Raw genomic sequence first — 18,814 nt, 5'->3', positions numbered from 1 at the left:
TGTGTGTGTGTGTGTATATATATATATACACACACACACACACACATATAAGAATATGCTGCCATCTAGTGGTGACAGTTGGGAATCACAAGATGGAAAATGCAGGACTTTGGCAGAGATCAAACAATTATCAGTAGGACAACTCCAGGAGATCAGGAGATGATGGATGGATGAATGGACAGGTGGATGAGTGGGTGGATGGATGTGTGGGTGGATGAGTGGGTGGATGGATGTGTGGGTGGATGGATGGATGGATGGACGGGTGGATGATTGGGTGGATGGATGGACGGGTGGATGAGTGGATGGATGGATGTGTGGGTGGATGGATGGACGGACGGACGGGTAGATAGAGACCCAAAGTTAAAGTTTGTAGTCATGTACAGCAATCTTATGTTCCACCCATAGCTTCTGGGGCTCCGCCCTTACAGGAAGTCTTCTGATAACGACCGTATCTGTTTCCTGCAGCGGTGGCAGAAGTCCGGGACTCACCTGGAGCACCTGGTGTCTCGGTTCTGCCTGGACTCAGAGATGGCTCTGGATGGGTTGGACTCCTCTCGCATGCTGGTCATCAGCCCCTGTGAACTCAGCGCCTACACACAGAGATGGGAGGTCCCCTTCTCCTGACCCTCGACCCTCTGACCCTTGACCTCTAAAAAAAACCCTGCCCCGTCACCCACTAGCGACCTCAGAGACCGGGTGGAGCCAGCTGCTCAGAGAGGGAGGAGTCTAAGTGCCGTGCCGTGAGGGATTGAGCGCTTCTGCTGGAAACTAATTGGAGGTTTCAGGAAGCGAGGAACCAGACGCAGCTCAGGGGTTGAAGCGTCACAGAGTGAAGATCAAGTTTCATGTACAAATGTTCAGAAATGACTGAGTTCACAAACAGACAAAAAGCGGTTCCGTGTTTCAGATGGAAGAACGGACAGAATCTGGAGCGCCATGCTAGCTAGCATCTTAACCACTGAAGTCCTCCAGCCGAGGTGGTCTGGCACCGCCATCCCAGCACACCAGGTCTGGTTCTGGTTCCCTGATTGTGGAACGAGCTACCAAAGACCGTCAGGGACTGCAGAGGCCTGGAGCAGCCGAGCAAAACACATGGAGTCGGGACGAGATAGAAGCTGTTCCCTCAGTTACTCACAATGTGGGGACAAGTTGTCATTATAATCTATTTTGTGGCATTGAAATAATTAAAATAAGGTAACAAGTTGAAGCTTTTAGCTGCAAAACGTAGATGTGTTCGCTCTATGGCGCCTCCAGGCCTCTGTAGGAGCAGACGCGTTTCTGGAGGACTCACCTGTCCCGCTAACACCTCCACAGATGGAGGTGGAGGCATCAGGGGTCTCCAAGGTCTCCTGCTGGACTGAAGCTTGACTCTCCACATGTGAGTCACTTCAGTTAAAAGCTTCTGCCGAATGAGAGTAAAAATCGAGAGTTGTAAAGTTCAACTCCTCCAGCAACTTTTATTCCTATCTGCTGACCCAGTAAATCAACATCTAACAATCGTCTCAGTCAGCATCATTAAATAATTTGGAGTAAAAAATAAAATCTCCCCAAAATAAGAAAAGAAACGACAAAATCTTTCCTGTTTGTCATTGAGACATCAAAGTCGGCCGGTTGAGACCATGTGATCAAATACACAAAGGTTGATTTAATTATATTTTGAAACACTCCAACTTTTAATGAAAGTCTCTTATTATGCATCATCCCCAGAGCCAGACAAGAAGTAGAGCTGAGGCCCAGGCTAGTTAGCTTAGCACAATGACTGGTAGTGGGTGGGAAGTGTTAGCGTAGCTCCCTCTCTGCCTGCATTAATGTCAGGAGGGTTGTGTGTAGCCTTGGTGATGAATACCAGTTTAACATGAGGAGACGTTGTAGTGGTAGAATCAGACACGTAGCCGGAACTACTTTCCTGACTGGGCGCAGTGATTTGACGCAGCACCTCCAAAGCTCCACTGGAACTTGGGTCAACAGAACCAAAGGTTTGTTGAGGACTAGAAGAGCGACTGCTGCTACTGATGATGATGATGAGGAGGAGGATTCCTGCTGGACCCACCAGCATCCTGGACCTGAGCTAGCTGATGCTAACACTTCCACCCACTACCAGCCATTGGGCTAAGCTAACTAGCCTGGACCTGAGCTAGCTGATGCTAACACTTCCACCCACTACCAGCCATTGGGCTAAGCTAACTAGCCTGGACCTGAGCTAGCTGATGCTAACACTTCCACCCACTACCAGCCATTGGGCTAAGCTAACTAGCCTGGGTCTTAACGATAAGACTCTCCAGAAAAGTGTCTTGTCCCTTTAAGTTCCAGCTTGTCTCCATGGAGTTTTTGCTCATCATGGCAGGAATTTTTTGTTTTCATTTTTTATTTGTGAGACCATCACTGCTGGAGAGTAGCAGGAGGGAAACAACTTGTGTTCCTTGTTCTTTACTTCTCTCATCAAACGAGTGCAGCCGTTGCTGAACGCCGTCCTCATCAGTGAGAAGTGAAGATGTAGCATAGAGACACAAATGGGGGTAAAACACCAAAGAAGTGAAGACTCTAGAAGCTGTGAGACGGAGGTCAAGCACATCTGCTATTGAAGGTGTCGGAGGTGCGACTGTGTTCCAGGAAGCTGCTTGACTCTGCACGTCTGCTGCGACGCATGTTTTCACGCTACCAAGATGTTTGATGCTTATTAGTGTCACTCCCTCTCGCCATGTGGAGGATTTTCAGGAGCCACGACATTGCCAGAGGCCTCGGGTTCAGGGGAGGTGCTGCTCATCCAGCTCCTCTCAGATCGCTGAAGAGCAGGCTGACGGGACACTGGGACACACTGACAGGACACCAGGAGACACTGACAGGACACTGGGACACGCAGACAAGACACCAGGAGACACTGACAGGACACTGGAACACGCTGATGGGACACCCGAACACGCTGACGGGACACTGGGACACACTGACAGGACACCAGGAGACACTGACGGGACACTGGGACACACTGACGGGACACCAGGAGACACTGATGGGACACGCTGACCGGACACGCTAACAGGACATCGGAACACGCTGACAGGACACTGGGACACACTGACGGGACACCAGGACACACTGACAGGACACTGGGACACATTGACAGGACACCAGGACACACTGACAGGACACCGGGACACATTGACAGGAATGATGGTGGTTTTAACTTCTGAGCTGTAACATCTTTAGCCTTTAAAAAAAAATCAATCCGGGTTAGTTCTAGAGACAGCATCCGTCCGTCCAACTCTCTCGTAACATCTGAGACTGCGTGGTTTTGTATCCTGTTTGACTCCTGAATAAAGGTTTTCTAGCGCTGTGTGGACTTTATTGAAATGGCCGTGATGTGGACATGAAGACAAACGTCTCATTTGTAAAGGTCTTGAGTCGTTTCTTTGGTGCTGACGATGTCGCTGAAGGTTGCGGTCGCCGTCTCACATTCGATATTCTTCGCCCTCGCTGGGATCTAAAGCAACATAAAGCTAACAGTTAGCAAGGTGCTGAAATATGTTTCTATATTATTAATAATATATTAATAAATAGAGGAAATGCAAAGGGAAAATACTAAATATGCGAGAAAGAAAATGCAAAACAATTTTATTTACATATAAAGAGACAGAAAAAAGAAGAGAAACGAGCAAACATAATAGGGAAGTACCTGAAGAACCTTCAGGCTCAGACCCTCTCATGTTTGCTGGGCAGATCAACACATCAGCAGCACTAAAACACTACAAACACCCACTAACCAGTGTCCCAGCCCCCCCCCCCCCCAACACCCATGAGGCAGCTGGGCCAGACGGCCTGGAGCCGGTTTTCACATCCACACCATTCAAAACCTGGTCCTGGACTGTTCTTGCTGTCAATGAGCGCCCAATGTGAGCATTATGGGCATCATCTAATTTCACCCCTGAACATGAATGAAATTCACCACAGTTGTCCAGTCTGGCTAAACATTCACTAATCTAAAGAAAAACACCACAAAAGTCTGTAGCGCCACCTAGGGAGCCACAGAACTAAAAGTTGATTTACAGATAATTTCAAGCGCTATAACTCCTCCCACGAATGTCCCACAAACATGGGACCAACACTGTTGGACTCGTCTCATGAAGACCAACAATTCCTACACTCTGACCCCTCACCTGTCTACAACAGGATGTCCACAAATTGGACAAAACTGTCAAAATGAGGACTTTATTTACTCCCCCAACAAAATCTATCTCCTCCTAGGGCATTAATGCTATCACTTCCAAACTTTCACACGTTAATCACACAACTCTCCATTTTACAAGCCGTCAAAGTGGGGGAGACACATTTCAGCTTCCAATGGAAGTCTATGGGGAGACGGTGTCCTCTCAGGTTCATACTGTCAAACAAACGCTTCTCACGTCTACACCATCCATCCCACAGCTCTACCAACCACACCACTGCATTCCTGACAAAAACCCTCCAAGAACATGGTGTTCTGTGTCCCTCTGGACCAGCGTATGCAGACTTCTTCCTCTTGTCCCACTCCAGTCCTGGTGCTCCTCCTCTCTCTCCACTCTAGCACAGATCAGAGACAGAGCAGTGGGGGAGGGGTTCTTAAAGGGCCAGCTCTCAGCTCTGCTCTCACTCTAGCACAGATCAAAGACAGAGCAGTGGGGAGGGGTTCTTAAAGGGCCAGCTCTCAGCTCTGCTCTCACTCTAGCACAGATCAGAGACAGAGCAGTGGGGGAGTGGTTCTTAAAGGGCCAGCTCTCAGCTCTGCTCTCACTCTAGCACAGATCAAAGACAGAGCAGTGGGGAGGGGTTCTTAAAGGGCCAGCTCTCAGCTCTGCTCTCACTCTAGCACAGATCAAAGACAGAGCAGTGGGGAGGGGTTCTTAAAGGGCCAGCTCTCAGCTCTGCTCTCACTCTAGCACAGATCAGAGACAGAGCAGTGGGGGAGGGGTTCTTAAAGGGCCAGCTCTCAGCTCTGCTCTCACTCTAGCACAGATCAGAGACAGAGCAGTGGGGGAGGGGTTCTTAAAGGGCCAGCTCTCAGCTCTGCTCTCACTCTAGCACAGATCAAAGACAGAGCAGTGGGGGAGGGGTTCTTAAAGGGCCAGCTCTCAGCTCTGCTCTCACTCTAGCACAGATCAGAGACAGAGCAGTGGGGGAGGGGTTCTTAAAGGGCCGGCTCTCAGCTCTGCTCTCCACTCTAGCACAGATCAAAGACAGAGCAGTGGGGAGGGGTTCTTAAAGGGCCAGCTCTCAGCTCTGCTCTCACTCTAGCACAGATCAAAGACAGAGCAGTGGGGGAGGGGTTCTTAAAGGGCCAGCTCTCAGCTCTGCTCTCACTCTAGCACAGATCAGAGACAGAGCAGTGGGGGAGGGGTTCTTAAAGGGCCAGCTCTCAGCTCTGCTCTCTCTCTAGCACAGATCAGAGACAGAGCAGTGGGGGAGGGGTTCTTAAAGGGCCAGCTCTCAGCTCTGCTCTCACTCTAGCACAGATCAAAGACAGAGCAGTGGGGAGGGGTTCTTAAAGGGCCAGCTCTCAGCTCTGCTCTCACTCTAGCACAGATCAAAGACAGAGCAGTGGGGGAGGGGTTCTTAAAGGGCCAGCTCTCAGCTCTGCTCTCACTCTAGCACAGATCAGAGACAGAGCAGTGGGGGAGGGGTTCTTAAAGGGCCAGCTCTCAGCTCTGCTCTCACTCTAGCACAGATCAGAGACAGAGCAGTGGGGGAGGGGTTCTTAAAGGGCCAGCTCTCAGCTCTGCTCTCACTCTAGCACAGATCAGAGACAGAGCAGTGGGGAGGGGTTCTTAAAGGGCCAGCTCTCAGCTCTGCTCTCACTCTAGCACAGATCAAAGACAGAGCAGTGGGGGAGGGGTTCTTAAAGGGCCAGCTCTCAGCTCTGCTCTCACTCTAGCACAGATCAAAGACAGAGCAGTGGGGGAGGGGTTCTTAAAGGGCCAGCTCTCAGCTCTGCTCTCACTCTAGCACAGATCAGAGACAGAGCAGTGGGGGAGGGGTTCTTAAAGGGCCAGCTCTCAGCTCTGCTCTCACTCTAGCACAGATCAAAGACAGAGCAGTGGGGAGGGGTTCTTAAAGGGCCAGCTCTCAGCTCTGCTCTCCACTCTAGCACAGATCAAAGACAGAGCAGTGGGGGAGGGGTTCTTAAAGGGCCAGCTCTCAGCTCTGCTCTCTCTCTAGCACAGATCAAAGACAGAGCAGTGGGGGAGGGGTTCTTAAAGGGCCAGCTCTCAGCTCTGCTCTCACTCTAGCACAGATCAGAGACAGAGCAGGGGGAGGGGTTCTTAAAGGGCCAGCTTGAATTGTTTATTGATTTGGAAAAAAATGATTTAGACTTTTCCTCTATCAATCAGGTTTTATGTGAAGCATGAACTTTAAACACTGCACAGGTATGACCAACACACACACACCTGCTCACACGTGCTCTCACACGTTCACACCTGGTCAGACGTTCTTACCTGGTTGCACACAGCTTTGCCGTATCGCACAAAAGTGGCAAAGTGTTCGCAGTTGAGGGTGAACAGGTTGTAGGTGAAATCTTCGTTGAGGAGAGCGTCGCGGCGTCTCCTCATGTCCTCGGGTGCCGACGGTTCGAAGAGGTGCCGGTTGTTGCTGATCAAGATGTGGGCTCCGTTCGGAACAGTGACCTCACCAAGCGGAACCCTTCGGATCTTGGTTTCCCCAAGAAGAAGGTCTCCACATATGGGAAAGAAGTTCTGCAGGGAGGTCCGTATGTTGTTCATCAGTCGTCCTTCGTCTGAGGAAGAGGAGGTTACGTGATGTTTAACAACCGCAGAAAAAGAGGGACAAACCTGAGCCATGATGAAGCTGCACTTTATGCAGAACTTGGTCATGTATACACACACACACATATATATGTGTGAGTGTGTACATATAAATACACATATGTATGTATGTATGCATATACATATGTGTTCCTTACACAATGGTTTTGTGAGGTTATCAGGCTCTGTGAATATTTAGGTGATTAATGGCTTATTTAGTAATTCATTCATTGGTGGAATGCCTGGCAGACTGCATGCATGCGTGTGTCGCTGCCCTCTGCTGGAAACTCACAGCTCTGCATGTAGGAGCTAAGTGGACACACGGGGTCAAGGGTCAAGGATGTGATTGGTGTTCATTTGTTTGCTTTAAGCATAACATTTGAATAATGTTTATTATTATTATTATTATTATTATTATTATTATTATTATTATTATTATTATTAATAATTATATATCATAAGACAGAAATTGAAAGTGCAGCAGATGAACAGTACAGAACAAAGAGTCCAGCGCTCTGGTTTCGATTAATTCACCTGAAAAAGTGAACATATTTTTTATTCAACCTGATGGGAAAACAAATTATTACTACTGATGCGATCCAGCAGTCATGACATCATGACACTAACAGTGATGTCATCCTCACCTGCAACAGCAAAATGGATCACGTGTCCGTCCTCGTCGTAAACCCCCCAGTGAGAATATCCGATGGGGTAAGAAAACTCGATCAAGTCTCCAAATGTGGCCGTCGCCTCGATCTGTTTCACCTGCGTTACAGTAAAGCACCAGAATAAATCAGGGGCGTGTCTCCGCCTTACCGCCATGCTGGGAGCAGGTTGAGCTGCATTACTAGGAAGAGCTGCATGCTCAACAGCAACGACAACAACAGCAATGATGACAACAACAACGACAACAACAGCAATGATGACAACAACAGCAATGATGACAACAACAGCAACAACAACAACCCCTGTGTACTGCTGAAAATTCTGCTGCACAAATCGATAAACACGTGAGGAGGTTTGCTCTGATTGGACGATCCGCTGTCTGTTTCAGACTTGCACATTCCTGCGATCTTTCAGTTAACGCAGTACAGTACTGTCTTTTCATAGTACTGCTCTGTGTTATTACAGTATTTTTTACTATAAACACAAGACTTTACATGTCACAGAATCATAAAATCGGATTCTGGACTGCAGGAAACAGCTGCAGTTCTGCTTCTAGAGAACTAACGAGTCCGGACTCCTTACTTCTTACTTCATGGCAGGAATCATCATCACCACGGTGACAGTCATGGTTCATACATGTGCGTCCCTACCTGCTGCTGTAGATCCATAGCTGGCTGCTGCTACGTTTGTGTGGCAACTGTGCTCGCTGCTGTGGGGTGTTCTGGTTTTACTGGGCGTGTTGTACAGGAATCCGGTTTGGACAGTTTGTTGTTCAGACGTTACTGAAGGCTGAGGAGAAGAGGATGAGTTTCTGGTTTCATCCAAGATAAAAACAACCTGCTGATTCCTTCACTTGATCATCCAAGTGGTCGTTGTTTGTCAAGCAAAAAAGACCAAGACAGCTGCTGAAGGGTCAAGGTAGGAGAGGTGGTTGCCATGTCAACACAGTTCATACACAACTTTGAAATACACACGACAAGCTAGTCATGTAGTATAGTATGAATGTAGAACAATGTAATATAGTCTACTGCAGTATACTACAGTCTACTACAGGACAGCACAGCACACTACAGTACAGACATAGTAGAAAAGTGAAGTATCGGATGAAATAAAATGGCACAGTACAGCATAGTAGTATAGAACAGCAAAGGGCTGTATAGTATTGTATATAATATATAGTAATATATAGTATTGTATATCAAAGTATTGCACAGTATAGAAGGGTATAGTATAGTGACGAATTAAACAGCTTAGCATAGTGTAGTACAGTGTACTTGAGTTAAGTATAGTATAGTAGGGTGTAGTATAGTAGGATAATATAGTAGGGTGCAGTATAGTAGGGTGTCATATAGTAGTACAATATAGTAGGGTGTAGTATAGTATAGTTGGGTATTGTTTAGTATAGTATTATAATTTAGTAGGGTGTAGTATAGTATAGTATAGTAGCATAAAATAGTAGGGTGTAGTATAGTAGTATAGCATAGTTTGGTATAGTATAGTATAGTAGTATAATATAGTAGGGTGTAGTATAGTGGTATAGTTGGGTGTAGTATAGTACAGTAGCATAATATATTAGGGTGTAGTATAGTAGTATAGTATAGTTTGGTATAGTATAGTATAGTAGTATAATATAGTAGGGTGTAGTATAGTGGTATAGTATAGTTTGGTATAGTATAGTATAGTAGTATAATATAGTAGTATCCCCCCCTCCCCCGTGTTTTTCCCCCCCTCCCCCGTGATCCCCCCCTCCCCCGTGTGTTCCTGACCCCCGCCTCTGCCCTCTCCACCTCCCTTGGGGTGGCTGCAGCCTGCCCCGCCCGGGCTTGGTGGCGCGGCCCTGCTGCGACGCCTCACTCTCACTTGCCTCCATTGGGTCAACGGACTGCTCAAGTTTAGCGTACATAAACAAATGTATTTGTGCTGTTAATTCTGAAGGGTTCCATTGTTGCTTTCAGTCTGGAAGAATTGTGACCGCTTGTGATCGTTGTTTCAGGCTTTGAGTGGTGATCTTTAATTGCCCCTCGGGGATAAATAAAGTTATCTGAATCTGAATCTGAATCTGAATCTCAATCTGAATCTGAAGGGTGTAGTATTGTAGTAAAATATAGTAGGGTGTAGTATGGTAATATAATTGGGTGTAGTATAGTAGTATAATAGAGTAGGGTGTAGTATAGTAGTATAGTTGGGTGTAGTATAGTAGTATAATATAGTAGGGTGTAGTATAGTAGTATAGTTGGGTGTAGTATAGTAGTATAGTATAGTTTGGTATAGTATAGTATAGTAGCATAATATATTAGGGTGTAGTATAGTAGTATAGTATAGTTTGGTATAGTATAGTATAGTAGCATAATATATTAGGGTGTAGTATAGTAGTATAGTATAGTATAGTAGCATAATATATTAGGGTGTAGTATAGTAGTATAGTATAGTTTGGTATAGTATAGTAGTATAATATAGTAGGATGTAGTATAGTAGTATAGTATAGTTTGGTATAGTATAGTAGTATAATATAGTAGGATGTAGTATAGTAGTATAGTATAGTTTGGTATAGTATAGTAGTATAATATAGTAGGATGTAGTATAGTAGTATAGTATAGTTTGGTATAGTATAGTAGTATAATATAGTAGGATGTAGTATAGTAGTATAGTATAGTTTGGTATAGTATAGTATAGTATAGTAGCATAATATATTAGGGTGTAGTATAGTAGTATAGTATAGTTTGGTATAGTATAGTATAGTAGCATAATATATTAGGGTGTAGTATAGTAGTATAGTATAGTTTGGTATAGTATCGTAGTATAATATAGTAGGGTGTAGTATAGTAGTATAGTATAGTATAGTAGCATAATATATTAGGGTGTAGTATAGTAGTATAGTATAGTTTGGTATAGTATAGTAGTATAATATAGTAGGATGTAGTATAGTAGTATAGTATAGTTTGGTATAGTATAGTAGTATAATATAGTAGGATGTAGTATAGTAGTATAGTATAGTTTGGTATAGTATAGTAGTATAATATAGTAGGATGTAGTATAGTAGTATAGTATAGTTTGGTATAGTATAGTATAGTAGCATAATATATTAGGGTGTAGTATAGTAGTATAGTATAGTTTGGTATAGTATAGTATAGTAGCATAATATATTAGGGTGTAGTATAGTAGTATAGTATAGTTTGGTATAGTATAGTATAGTAGCATAATATATTAGGGTGTAGTATAGTAGTATAGTATAGTTTGGTATAGTATCGTAGTATAATATAGTAGGGTGTAGTATAGTAGTATAGTATAGTTTGGTATAGTATAGTATAGTAGCATAATATATTAGGGTGTAGTATAGTAGTATAGTATAGTTTGGTATAGTATAGTAGTATAATATAGTAGGATGTAGTATAGTAGTATAGTATAGTTTGGTGTAGTATAGTAGTATAATATAGTAGGATGTAGTATAGTAGTATAGTATAGTTTGGTATAGTATAGTAGTATAATATAGTAGGATGTAGTATAGTAGTATAGTATAGTTTGGTATAGTATAGTAGTATAATATAGTAGGGTGTAGTATAGTAGTATAGTATAGTTTGGTATAGTATAGTAGTATAATATAGTAGGATGTAGTATAGTAGTATAGTATAGTTTGGTATAGTATAGTAGTATAATATAGTAGGGTGTAGTATAGTAGTATAGTATAGTTTGGTATAGTATAGTAGTATAATATAGTAGGGTGTAGTATAGTAGTATAGTATAGTTTGGTATAGTATAGTAGTATAATATAGTAGGGTGTAGTATAGTAGTATAGTATAGTTTGGTATAGTATAGTAGTATAATATAGTAGGATGTAGTATAGTAGTATAGTATAGTTTGGTATAGTATAGTATAGTAGTATAATATAGTAGGGTGTAGTATAGTAGTATAGTATAGTTTGGTATAGTATAGTAGTATAATATAGTAGGATGTAGTATAGTAGTATAGTATAGTTTGGTATAGTATAGTAGTATAATATAGTAGGGTGTAGTATAGTAGTATAGTATAGTTTGGTATAGTATAGTAGTATAATATAGTAGGATGTAGTATAGTAGTATAGTATAGTTTGGTATAGTATAGTATAGTAGTATAATATAGTTTGGTATAGTATAGTAGTATAGTATAGTTTGGTATAGTATAGTAGTATAATATAGTAGGATGTGGACTGTTGGAACTCCAGAGGTTCTACATTCAGTTTTATGGCTCTGTGACTTCTGCCTGTCACTCTGACCTCTGACCTCCCAGGTCTTCCCAGTTCATTCTCCCTGGATGTTTGAGCCAAATCAGGAGTGAGAGAATGACAGAAACGACTTCTAGCTGGCATCACTTCATCTGTTCATCAGTTTATAATTTATCAGTTCATCATTCATTCGTTCATCAGGGAGAACAACCGTCTACTTTTGCCCTCGAGCAACAAACATGACTTTGACCAATGAATTACAGGAATAACAACTTTATTTTGTAGCCACGAATAATTCAGCGGTAGGAACAGTTTGTCAGCCCCCACACATCCCTTAGCTTCTGGGGGGGGGGGGGGGGAGAGAGAGAGAGAGAGAGAGAGAGAGAGAGAGAGAGAGAGAGAGAGACTGTCCTCTTCATCTCCGTGTCTTCCGGTCCCGGTCCACTGCACCGGTCCCCGCTCCTCCGCCGCTGTGTTCCAGATTCTAGCGTCATGGAGGGAGAGAGAATGAGACATCTTGTCGTTGTGTAACGGCGCCGCTGCTTTCATGAGGAGGTTTACGTTCACGTGAGTGCGATGACCTTTTCATTCCCATGATTTCACGACAGTGAGTCCAACACAGAGAACACGTGACCACACTGCACCTGATTCAATATCGCGTGGCATTTTCCTATAAAAATTATTGTTATTACACGAAATCGTTTCTTTTCTCGGCGAAAAGAGATGTAGCCGTTAGCTGGGTTTCCAACCGGACAGATTTAACTGTCGCAACGAGAGGAACAGTGTTGCAGTCCGTGTAAAAGTTCTCTGCATTTCGGTGAGTACGAGGGGGGCGGAAAAAAGACTACAAGTTCCATCGCGAGTAGAAAACGGGAGACTCTAATGCCACATTTACGTGCTTTCAGAAAAGTTGGAAAAATTCCAGTCCGTGCTGAGCTAAATGGGTTTTTAGTCAGTAAAAAGAGTAGTTAATCAGTACAATAACACATCAGTTACGCGTACTTTGCTCAGTAAAGAAACACATATATAGAATCAGGAAATACTTCAGTATTTGGAACATAAATAAGGGCTTCATCATACATTTTAGGATGATCAAGTTTTTACGTAAGCGAATGCAACGTTGGTTTCGGCGTCGTTGACGTACGTTCTTGCTGACGTCTCATGTTTAAACAGTGAATTAGGGTGTTTTTCTTCATGAATTATTAGCAGGTTCCTTTTGTACACCTTGTTTTTTTCAGGAAAAGCAGGACATTAATAATGCTTTTCACTAATTATTTGAGTGCAAACGTTCCGGTCGAAGCATGAACAATGAAGCCGCCTCCACCGATGACAAGTGAGTCCGGGAGCTAATGCTAGCCAACACGAGTGAAGAACCTCCTGAAACATGATCAATGACGCTAGTCGTCATCTGGCTCTGCTAAGGTGACGTTAGCATGTAAAACAACTCCACGTCCTAAAGTTTTTGTGGAACTGAAATTGACACAAAGGAGAAATTAGTGTCCGAGGCCAATGGTCGTGATGTCCCTCCATATAGAGAGTTAAGGCATGAAAGATCCACCAAATCTAAAAATCAGTCACATCTACGCGTCTATGCTGACGGAAGCAAAGCACTGATTGGAGATCAGTTCTCAGTCAAAGAAGCACAGTCAGCCTGCAGGGTTCAAGTGCAGGTCCACTTCCTGGATGACCTGAGCCCTGACTGGCCCCTCCACAGCCATGGGACAGACCCTAACCAGCGCAGAGGGTCCTAGTTTAGGTCACTTATCAACTGAAAGTGTCAGTTTTGTCTGTGCCCAACCTCTCAAATCTCTGATAGTAATTGAGACCTTTCTTTGTCTCGACCACAAGCCCTTGGCTGCGCCTCTGTTAGAGAACTTACGGTACTGCTTTTTTGTTGAATTTCATCACTTTAAAAAAAAATAGTTTTGGCGTCCTTGTAGTTTCTGGACACAATTTTATGATTTCAAATGTTTGAGTCACATGACTTCTCTCTCCTCTCATCCTGCCAGCTACTCCATGATCCTTCGCCAGTTGAGCTACTTTGGCTCCTCCTTCCTGCCGCGCGGTCATCCCGCCCACTTCACCCCTGCTCTTTCTCCATGGTGGCAGGTGCAGGGGTTTCCTCCCTGGCCTCCTCGTCTCCTCCACCCTGGAGCCCGTCACTATTTCCCCGGCCGCACCTTAAACCCCGCGGTCAATAATCCAGGTGGCCTCAGCAGCAATCGCCGTTCTCTTCACTCCTCCACCAGCCTCATGATGGACCGCTGTGACAGAGACCAAGGGCCTCCACACAAACGGAGGAGGAGCATTGAAGAGAAGGATGGAAGCGGGGACGGAACACAGAGGGAGCATCACGTGGGTCTGAGGAAGGAGTCACACTCCCTCTCTGAGGGCGACAGAGGTGGAGCTGGAGGAGGAGTCAGGAGCCAAGACAGCCGAGACAAACATGTAGACAAGCCTATCATGGAGGATAAAGGCAGCGTCAGAGCGGGAGGTGGGCAGAAGGATCCACAACCAGTTCAGTCCCAGTCCAAACCTGTCACACATCAGCATGTCACCGGTACCACCGGGTGGTCGCCACCCCCAGCGGTCCCGCCTCCACATGGCGTTAAAGTGAAAAGTAAGCAGATGAATTACAGTTTGTTCAGCCACCTGTCGACCTTCAGGACCCTGAAATCAATCAATCACGCAAGAGTATGTTTGATGTTATAGAGATGAGGTGTTTGTAGTCCAACAGGAAGTGGTCATGTCAGGGGTGAGGTGTGTTTGTAGTCCAACAGGAAGTGGTCATGTCAGGGGTGAGGTGTGTTTGTAGTCCAACAGGAAGTGGTCATGTCAGGGGTGAGGTGTGTTTGTAGTCCAACAGGAAGTGGTCATGTCAGGGGTGAGGTGTGTTTGTAGTCCAACAGGAAGTGGTCATGTCAGGGGTGAGGTGTGTTTGTAGTCCAACAGGAAGTGGTCATGTCAGGGAGGAGGTGTGTTTGTAGTCCAACAGGAAGTGGTCATGTCAGGGAGGAGGTGTGTTTGTAGTCCAACAGGAAGTGGTCATGTCAGGGAGGAGGTGTGTTTGTAGTCCAACAGGAAGTGGTCATGTCAGGGAGGAGGTGTGTTTGTAGTCCAACAGGAAGTGTTCATGTCAGGGGTGAGGTGTGTTTGTAGTCCAACAGGAAGTGGTCATGTCAGGGAGGAGGTGTGTTTGTAGTCCAACAGGAAGTGGTCATGTCAGGGAGGAGGTGTGTTTGTAGTCCAACAGGAAGTGGTCATGTCAGGGATGAGGTGTGTTTGTAGTCCAACAGGAAGTGGTCATGTCAGGGATGAGGTGTGTTTGTAGTCCAACAGGAAGTGGTCATGTCAGGGATGAGGTGTGTTTGTAGTCCAGCAGGAAGTGGTCATCTCCTGGTTCTGCCACCAACAGGGAGTGGTCATCTCCTGGTTCCTCCACCAACAGGAAGTGGTCATCTCCAGATTCCTCCCCCAGCAGCCAATAGGATCGCTCCATGTGATTGTGGTGATTGAACCAGTAAATCAGCTCTGGTGAACAAAAGTTGATGATCTTCCAGGTTCAGTTCATCAAGATCATCTTCACTAATGAACCCTCTGATGATGCTGGAAGCCTGGATGCTACGTTAGCAGTGCTAAGCTAACGGTAGCCTATGAAGAAGCTACACCAGGGTCACATGACTTTAAGGTCACCACCACTGAGCTGCTGGCTTTTCGTGTTTCCTCTGATGACCTTTGATGACCTCCATGACCTCTGTAGGCTCCTGTCCTCTTGTTATCAACCCAGGTTTTTAAGTCATTAGTATTTACTTGTTTATATGTTATTAATTCAACTTAGCGTCATTCTTTTTTAGTTAAATATGAATGGGTAAATTTTGACATGGACATGGAAACCAATGATTCAGAGGAGTTATGGTAATTAAGTTTATAGGTCGAACCCTGTAACGTCTCCAACACATTGTCAGCTCTCCACAGACAGTGGGACGCCTTTGCAGCCTGCAGTACTGAACCTCAGCCACCAGGGGGCAGCTCTGCCTTTGACTTCTCAGTGCTGTCCTACAACATCCTGTCCCAGGAGCTGCTGCAGGACAATGCCCACCTTTACCGACACTGTAAACCCAGCGTCCTGCCCTGGGACTACCGGCTGCCCAACCTGCTGTCAGAGATCCAGAGCTACGACGCTGACGTGAGCCAGCGACAGCAAATCAGTGTTCACCTTCAAGACGGCCAAGATTCCATCACGTGTGCTTTCTCTTGTAGATCCTGTGTCTCCAAGAAGTCCAGGAGGACCACTTTGAAAACCAGATTAAACCTGCTCTCCAGGCACTAGGTAGTGTGTGTGTGTGTGTGTGTGTGTGTGTGTAGAGAGTTGCGAACATTTAACTTGGCTTTTATTGTGAAATAATTAAATTTATTTCACATATCCTGTCTTGAAGTGTGACACATCTCATCTGTGTGTGTGTGATTCAGGTTACCAGTGTGAGTACAAGAAGCGAACAGGGAGGAAACCTGATGGCTGTGCTGTTGTCTTCAAAACCTCCCGCCTCCATCTCCTCTCTGCCAATCCCGTTGAGTTCTTCCAACAAGGCGACGCCCTCCTCGACAGAGACAACGTTGGATTGGTTGTTCTGTTGCAGCCTAACGACACCCAGGCAGATCCTGCCTCCTTTATCTGTGTCGCCAACACCCACCTCCTCTACAACCCCCGGCGAGGTGACATTAAACTGGCCCAGCTCGCCATCTTATTGGCTGAGATCACCCGCTTGTCCCGCCTCCCTGATGGCTCGAGCAGTCCAGTTCTACTCTGTGGAGATCTTAACTCCACCCCCTGGAGTCCACTGTACAACCTCTTGACCAAAGGCTACCTGGAGTATGGGAGGCTGCCGGTCACCATGGTGACACACTCACACACACACACACACACACACACACACACACACACACACACACACACACACACACACACACACAGTGCATAAAGCTACTCTGAGAAATGACATCAATGCTACCTAAGGTTTCCACGTCTTTGTTGTCACACACGTGTTGACCCGTGTGTGTTGACCCGTGTGTGTTGACCCGTGTGTGTTGACCCGTGTGTGTTGACCCGTGTGTGTTGGGCTGCGTGTCGTCAGGTGTCGGGTCAGGAGAAGACCTCCAGAGGTCATCGTCTCCTCTCCACTCCTATCTGGTCTCCATGTTTGGGCATCAGCCAACAATGTCAGTACGAGGCCACGCCCACCGCCGAGCCGCCATCCAGCAGCTCGACAGGTGAGCTGAACCTCCTCCACGATGTTTCCTGGTTTTCATCGAATCGTTGCAACAAAGTGTAACTTGTTCAGTTTGTTGGGACAAGTTGTCACTTGTGGTGATGGCGTGGGTGCTAATGAGCCCAAACATGTCAGTACTGACGTATGTACTCATATATTTGTTCTGGACAGTATTTGCTGGTATTACAGTATTGATATAAATTCCTGTACCTGTAGTACCTCTGAGGCTGAGTGTGATCTGTTCTCCTGCAGCGGTGGAAGGAGCGATGACCAGCGCACCTGAAACCAGAGCTGCCGTTTCTTCAAGGTACCAGCACCCCCCCACGGGTCATGAACGCCCCAAGTCCTCAAGTCCTGAGCCAAGTTCCTGGGTCTCACTGACCCTCAGGATGCCTTTTGGCTAATGTGCGTGTGTGCGTGTGTGTGTGCGTGCGTGCGTGCGTGTTGCAGATCGAGGATCGAGCACTGTCTGAATCTGCAGTCAACCTACAAGCACCATCTGATGCCAGACAGGAGACACGAGATCACCACCTATCACTCGCTCACCGCCATGACAGTGGACTACATCCTTTACACCCCTGGTACGTTCTCTCATGCACACACTCACACACACACACACACACACACACACACACTGGGCCTCATCTATGAAGCATGAACACAGGTTTCATCTTAAACTGTGTGTGAATACTTGTTATGCTAAGTTATGCTACTTTGTACTTTCATCCTCTTCATCGTCATTCATCTCTTTCTTTTTTTCTCCCATCTAAAGAGTCGGTTGCCTCTCCTCCACTTCCTGCTGGGCGGGGCCTCCAGCTGTTGGGCAGGCTGTCATTGGTCGGCCAGTCAGAGCTGAAGAAAGTCAACGGCCTGCCCAATCAGCAGCACTCGTCTGACCACCTTCCACTCCTTGCACGCTTCCGGTACCGGTGCTGAGCCGGGGTAACCAGGGCACCATGGTGACAGCCAATCAGAGCAGCTCTCACCACTCAGGGAAGAAGGGAAAAGGGTGAACATGTGACCCAACGCTGCCAGCCCGGAGGCGTGTCCAGCAAGATGATATAATGACATCATCAGCCTTTGTTCGGAGTTGAGGTCTGTGTGGAACTTTAACCACATTCCCAGAAAATGGAAAAAAGAAAGCATGAACCCAGTATTTCAGAACCACAACCTGGTTCGGAACCAGGAGTGCTCGTTGACCTCCTGACCTCGTTTGCTGGGTGTTGTGTGCGGAACTTGGGTCGATGTCCTGCTCAAGGAAGAGTCCCGTGTTTTACAGCGGGGAACTTACAAAAACTCATGAACAGATGTGACCAGAGGGGGCGGTAGAGAGCGCAGCGGGCCGCTGCCGGCCAACCAACTGGGTAGGAAAAGGTCAAAACCAGCCGAAGAGACTTTGACTTGATTTCCATCGACTGTTTCCGACAATGTTCAGTGGTGTCTGACGGTCCTGAGCAGCTGATGGGCTACTACAGTCACTGACAGCTACGACTCGTTCCCTAACGACGGCGGGACAGAACCTTTTCTAGCTGAATGTTAAAATTTCTATTTTTATAAAACATGGACTGCTGCTGATCATCTATGAACCCCCCACAATGGAGGAATGGACCGTTCCGCAGGTGTAGCGTTTGAATGATTTTATATTCCTAAACCTGAACTTGTGCCAACAGTTAACATCGTGTTAATAAACCAGTTTGTCTTCTTGAGTGGCTGCTTGGTTTCCATTCAGTCTGGTTGGGAACTCATAGGGAAGTTCCCTCCATCATGTCCGCTTGTTACTTTGTGAGCACTAGAGGGCGCCAGAGGGCAGCAGACAGCCTGAACTGCCTCTGTGGGGAAGAAGCTGAGAGGAGCCCAGTCAGGAGCAAATGAAGTCGGAGAACTCAAGTTTG

General features: G+C 45.9%; 3 protein-coding genes across 7 annotated transcripts in view; 2 read left to right on the top strand and 1 right to left on the bottom strand.

Moving 5' to 3' along the window:
- Window positions 1-3,347, top strand: part of galnt14 (UDP-N-acetyl-alpha-D-galactosamine:polypeptide N-acetylgalactosaminyltransferase 14 (GalNAc-T14)) — a 110,491-nt gene extending 107,144 nt beyond the window's left edge. For both annotated transcript variants that reach the window (XM_086190453.1, XM_086190454.1), the window contains one exon: window positions 466-3,347. In XM_086190453.1, coding sequence (XP_086046579.1) covers window positions 466-624 — 159 coding nt within the window. In that variant the 3' untranslated portion in view covers window positions 625-3,347. The remainder of the gene's footprint in view (window positions 1-465) is intronic.
- LOC147243410 (phospholipase A and acyltransferase 4-like) lies at window positions 1,554-8,183 on the bottom strand. Its single transcript, XM_086190457.1, has 4 exons — window positions 8,108-8,183; window positions 7,436-7,556; window positions 6,465-6,763; window positions 1,554-3,478 (listed from the first exon to the last, which is right to left on the bottom strand). The coding sequence occupies exons 1-4, from the start codon at window positions 8,123-8,125 to the stop codon at window positions 3,380-3,382; spliced, it is 537 nt and encodes a 178-aa protein (XP_086046583.1). The 5' UTR covers window positions 8,126-8,183; the 3' UTR covers window positions 1,554-3,379.
- Window positions 8,184-8,223: 40 nt separating this feature from the next.
- On the top strand, window positions 8,224-18,628 carry angel2 (angel homolog 2 (Drosophila)). 4 transcript variants are annotated; one of them, XM_086190451.1, is made up of 9 exons: window positions 8,224-8,375; window positions 13,665-14,275; window positions 15,621-15,841; window positions 15,916-15,985; window positions 16,126-16,550; window positions 16,788-16,923; window positions 17,175-17,229; window positions 17,373-17,503; window positions 17,695-18,628. In XM_086190451.1, the coding sequence occupies exons 2-9, from the start codon at window positions 13,672-13,674 to the stop codon at window positions 17,856-17,858; spliced, it is 1,806 nt and encodes a 601-aa protein (XP_086046577.1). In that variant the 5' UTR covers window positions 8,224-8,375; window positions 13,665-13,671; the 3' UTR covers window positions 17,859-18,628. The 4 variants fall into 4 exon arrangements, with proteins under 4 accessions (XP_086046577.1, XP_086046576.1, XP_086046578.1 ...); XM_086190450.1 differs by lacking the exon at window positions 8,224-8,375 and adding an exon at window positions 12,034-12,222; XM_086190452.1 differs by lacking the exon at window positions 8,224-8,375 and adding an exon at window positions 12,243-12,472.
- Window positions 18,629-18,814: the final 186 nt, after the last annotated feature.

The sequence above is a fragment of the Aulostomus chinensis genome, chromosome 20, assembly GCF_037954235.1.
Source record: "Aulostomus chinensis isolate RoL2024-O1b breed Wild chromosome 20, RoL_Achi_v1.0, whole genome shotgun sequence".
Taxonomy (NCBI): Eukaryota; Metazoa; Chordata; class Actinopteri; order Syngnathiformes; family Aulostomidae; genus Aulostomus; species Aulostomus chinensis.
The sequence above is the reverse complement of the archived record's forward strand: the minus strand, read 5'-3'. Positions and strand labels throughout refer to the sequence as shown.